The 4,992-nt window shown below is 40.8% G+C and overlaps 1 protein-coding gene across 2 annotated transcripts in view; it reads right to left on the bottom strand.

Moving 5' to 3' along the window:
- The window catches only part of LOC116704465 (transmembrane protein 230), an 11,006-nt gene continuing 6,014 nt past the window's right edge, over nucleotides 1-4,992 (bottom strand). For both annotated transcript variants that reach the window (XM_032539987.1, XM_032539988.1), the window contains one exon: nucleotides 1-1,155. In XM_032539987.1, the coding sequence (XP_032395878.1) occupies nucleotides 1,015-1,155 (141 nt within the window). In that variant the 3' untranslated portion in view covers nucleotides 1-1,014. The remainder of the gene's footprint in view (nucleotides 1,156-4,992) is intronic.

The following is a 4,992-nucleotide window of genomic DNA, read 5'->3' as shown; positions in this document are numbered from 1 at the left end:
GAGCTTTACATGAAATCATATTGGCAGCGTTCAAGATCGCATACTAATGTAATACTGCCTACTGCATACTCAGTGTATACTGCGTACTAAATGTCTGATTAAGTAAGACATTAGCAACAGACTGTTATATATATTATGTAATATATATTATGATGTGACTAATGTCAAACATGTTAAAAATGTTATAGCAAATTACCAAATAGGGGATATTTGGATGAACGGACCACATATTGGGAAACTAAAAGATTACTTTCTCGCCTGAAGAGTATTGATCATTATGAGAAAGATACTGTGTTTTTTGAACGTTAAAGCATGTAAACCTTTTCTTGTAGACCCCAAGAATCCAAATAGGACAATAAAAAGGAGTACAAGAGGACCGCTTTAGTCCTGTACATGCAGTAAGCGTACGTCTCATACTTCTCTTAATCTTGATTAAGTAGTATACTATACATCTGCGGACACAAAATCACTCACTTTCACGTCATACAGTACTTAGTAAGAATAGCATGTTAGTAGGCGATTTCAAACACAGCCATAGGCTACAGTCACAAATAAATATTTGTTTAAGATTCACTATGAAACAGCTGTGCAACTGTGCAAGGTTCTAGCAGTAGTCAGTTAAAGGCGTCCGTGTAGTCTCCAAAAATAAGTCCCCACTCATCCGAGGTTTGCAATCGTCTCTTGAGTGAGCGACATGTTGCTATACTGTCGCAGGCAAGCAACAGGTCCCCTGCTCATTAAGGGTTTGGTTCATTGTTACTAAAGCTGAATATTTACGTATATAAAGCCACTAAGGATCATCGAGCTTCTGTGTGGAGGAGAATACAACACATAGCATTGAATACACAACACAGAATCATAAAAATCAGCATCTCGTGGCAGAACAGCGATAAAGGTTCGCCTGATCAGCTATATGCATTCAGAAACTCAAAGTAAACAGCAGGCACCAGTCTCAGGGGACACAGCGTGGCAGGAGGAAGGGGATTCTCCACCAATCAGCAGCTTTAATTTGGGTCAGTCGCCAAAATCTGGGATGTCGTCGTAGGAGTAACCCCGGTAACCCTTCGCGGCGAAGTAGGCAATTCTCAAATGGTAAAATCCAGGAAGGAACACGAGTAGCCCTATGACGATGACAGGAATGGTGCGGTCTGGATGCTGAAAACAAAAAGAAAAAAAAAGAAGAGGAGGAAATAAAGTTGGGGGGTGAGAAACTGTGCTAAGGAACTTCAAGCAGATATTTCTCTGTATTAAGGGGTTTATATGCCACAAATCTTGAGAACCACCATTTACTCACAAACATATCATATACATAGTGGAATACTGAACTCGGTAATGAGGTGCCGGAAGAGGCATCACAGAGTGCTTAATGTACTCATCTGCCTTTAACAGGCTTATCTCTGTCGCCCGCCAGCAGCAACATAAACACGCTGTGAATGAAAAGGGTGTGTGAAGGAGGCCCACAGACGGGATGACTTCATCTGTCTGAGATCTGGTTTCATGTAAATCATGAGTCATTTCACATGCACGGCTGCTAACCACAGGCAGTCCTTACCAACGCCAAGTGAAGTGTTTCATTTCACCACCAGATGGCGGTCTTGTGCACTGAGTTACTGTGGCCCTCTCAATGCTTTAGTCTTTTTTTTTTTAAGTTACAGTGCTGCATGAGCCATTGCAATGTCTATCATCTTCTTGTCAACACTGTGTTTTTGCACTATCTACTGGGATTATTGTGAGGTGGGTTTTAAAGGGACAATGCACCCAAATTACAACAACAAAAACAGGAGATGTGTTTTTGAAGTTTGAGAAAAACAAACCTTGACACAAGGTTGTCTTATAATGCCACGATCAGACGACACACATACAGACCTGACAGACACGTCGTAGACAAGCGTTCAAAGCCGTGCTCAATAATTTGGGTCAGGACCGACAAACGTGTGTCTCTACCTCTTGTCGTGTGACATAATCAAAGATCAGTGATCTAACGTCTGGGACGCTTCACAACCACAACGCAGAAAGTCTAGCATGTCAGAAGCATGTTCTGCGACGTGTTCCTTAACATTGACCAATAGAAAGAGAGTGCACTCTACTTGTTTTGCGCACACATGCAAACTCTGTGAAAAGAAGAAGAGAATGTCTGGTGGAGAAAAGATACACATAGAGCCCAAAAATAGGCTTTTTCCATGGCAGGGATCGCCCTTCTTCCCAGCATTGCACGCTATTGGGCTAGCTGCTAGCAGTAACCGGTTTCTCTTCACTTTGACCACTGACAAGCGAAGAAAACAGGCCATATCCTCCTACAACCGCAATGGCTGCACCTGATTGGACAAACATTATAAGTGGGGCCCCTGGATTTCCAGACAGACCTTGATTGCAGCTTGTTTGGAAAACAATATCTTATTTTACAAAAATAGTTCACCGAAACGTGTTTCTGAAAACATTTTCCGTGAGAAATAAACTATGCAGTTGCTAAATCTGTATTTATTTCAGATAAATAGTCAGTTTAAATGATTTTCATGAGTTTTTGAGAAGCTGCAGCTCCACCAAAGCGTCGACCTATGAACTTCGATGGGATCTTCACGACAGCAAGCGATAATCAGTCTGGGTGCAGGTGGGTGTCATACTTGTAGTGTTGCGACTCTTCTGTCTAAGACACAGCAAGTATTTTGGGCAATTTGTCTGTTTAGTATGACATACTGACTGTTGTCAATTGTGTAGTCTGATCCTGGCATTAGTGGGGGTTCCGTTTTGTGTTTTAACAGAGCATTCAACCTCATCCAACGGTCTTCATCAGCCAATGGAGTATGCTCAGTTGCCATGGAGATGGCTCAGTTGTCATCACTAGACTGACGTTTCATAGACGACAACTGAACAAACTCCATCTACTGATAAAGATTAGGGCTGCGGCAGAAATTGCATACAATGCACTACATACTCAATATGTTTACTATCGTTCAACGTACTTCTGTATTTAAAAATAAACAGCAGCGTGTATCTTTTTGGACGCGCTGTGCTGTAATTACCAAGTCCCTTCCTGAGAGTCTCTTTGCCAGTTGGAGACACGTAACCAAGGTAACCCCAGCTCTACCGGCATTGCCAGATAATGCTTAAATTATTGGGAAAAAGTAAACAAATAGTCTAACAGTAGCAGGGGACATTCCCTGGTATTTAAAGGTCCCATGACATGGTGCTTTTTGGATGCTTTTGTGTAGACCTTAGTGGTCCCCTAATACTATATCTGAAGTCTCTTTTATATAGACCTTAGTGTCCCCTAATACTGTATCTGAAGTCTCTTTATATAGACCTTAGTGGTCCCCTAATACTGTATCTGAAGTCTCTTTTATATAGACCTTAGGGTCCCCTAATACTGTATCTGAAGTCTCTTTTATATAGACCTTAGTGGTCCCCTAATACTGTATCTGAAGTCTCTTTTATAGACCTTAGTGGTCCCCTAATACTATATCTGAAGTCTCTTTTATATAGACCTTAGTGGTCCCCTAATACTGTATCTGAAGTTTCTTTATATAGACCTTAGTGGTCCCCTAATACTGTATCTGAAGCTCTTTATATAGACTAGTGGTTCCTAATCCTATATCTGAAGTCTCTTTTTATAGACCTTAGTGGTCCCCTAATACTGTATCTGAAGTCCTTTTATATGATCTTAGTGGTCCTAATACTTATCTGAAGTCTCTTTTATATAGGTCTTAGTGTGTGTGTGTGGGGGGTATTATCCTTACCAACTGCCACTTTGCTCGTGGAGTAGCCAAATTCTCTGGGTTGGCACAGCAGAGAAACAAGAGGTAATCTTGCCCATTGAGAGAGAGAGAGAGAGACACACACACACACACACACACACACACACCACACACACACACACACACACACACACACACACACACACACACACACACACACACACACACACACACACACCACCCACACACCCACACCCAACACACACACACACACACACACACACACACACACACACACACACACACACACACACTTTTCTGCAAATACAATCTGCAGGTTGGAATTAAAAAACATTTTATTCAAAATTTGCATTGACCTCCTACTGATAATTACAGATGTAATATATGCAGGCCCAGTTATCTCCCACACGGAGTCATCATTTTAGAAAGCAGAAACTACAGCAGGGGATCAACCAAAGTTGGCACTCCGAGGCATAACACATCAAAATCATTAGTTTTGTTTAAACACACACAAAACTATTGTGAGCAGGCACAATACTGGCATCGAGGCAATAAAATGTCAGGACAACAGTTAAATTACAGCTATATAAAAACCCGATTAACTGCAGCATGTTTTATTTACTGCTTGAGTTGACATTTTGGAGGCTGTGTTGGCTCTCTACATGTGTCGAAGCTAGGACCGGGTATTACACCGCACTACTTTTTTGGTACTGACTAGAATGTTTTTTTATTCAGGAAGAATAGCTGCTGCAGTGCAGAAGCTAATGAGGATTCTAATTAAACTAACAAGCAATACTATCAAGTACCGAAAGCTGGCTTTCAATGTCACGACATATTACTCATTCTTTAATCAGATAGTTCCTGATTTAAATCAAAAAGGTTGCAGATTTCAGGATATTTCATTGAGTCAATTTACTTGAACAACATTTAACCCTAAAATATAAGAAGAAAAAAAATACTTGCAAAAACATGTTTGTGTTCCTCAAATTAAGGCATTGTATCGGCACTAGTGTTAATACAAATGAGAGCATCAGTATCTGTAACCTGGAGGAAAACCTGAATCATTGTCTTTTGCTCTACGGTGCTAGCAAAAGAAAAAAAAAGAAAGAAATATGAACACAATCATCCTGATTGCAAAACCCAAAGAATGTAAGTGCCCTGTTATGTCATTTTCTTGCCTGGAGTTAGATGAGAAGATTGATACCACTCATAGACATGAGGGCGGTATCAATCTTCTCATCTAACTCTCAGCAAGAAGGCGAACAAGCGTATTTCCTTC

This window comes from Etheostoma spectabile, chromosome 16 (genome assembly GCF_008692095.1).
Source record: "Etheostoma spectabile isolate EspeVRDwgs_2016 chromosome 16, UIUC_Espe_1.0, whole genome shotgun sequence".
Lineage (NCBI taxonomy): Eukaryota > Metazoa > Chordata > Actinopteri > Perciformes > Percidae > Etheostoma > Etheostoma spectabile.
This window is presented reverse-complemented; position numbering and strand designations above follow the sequence as displayed.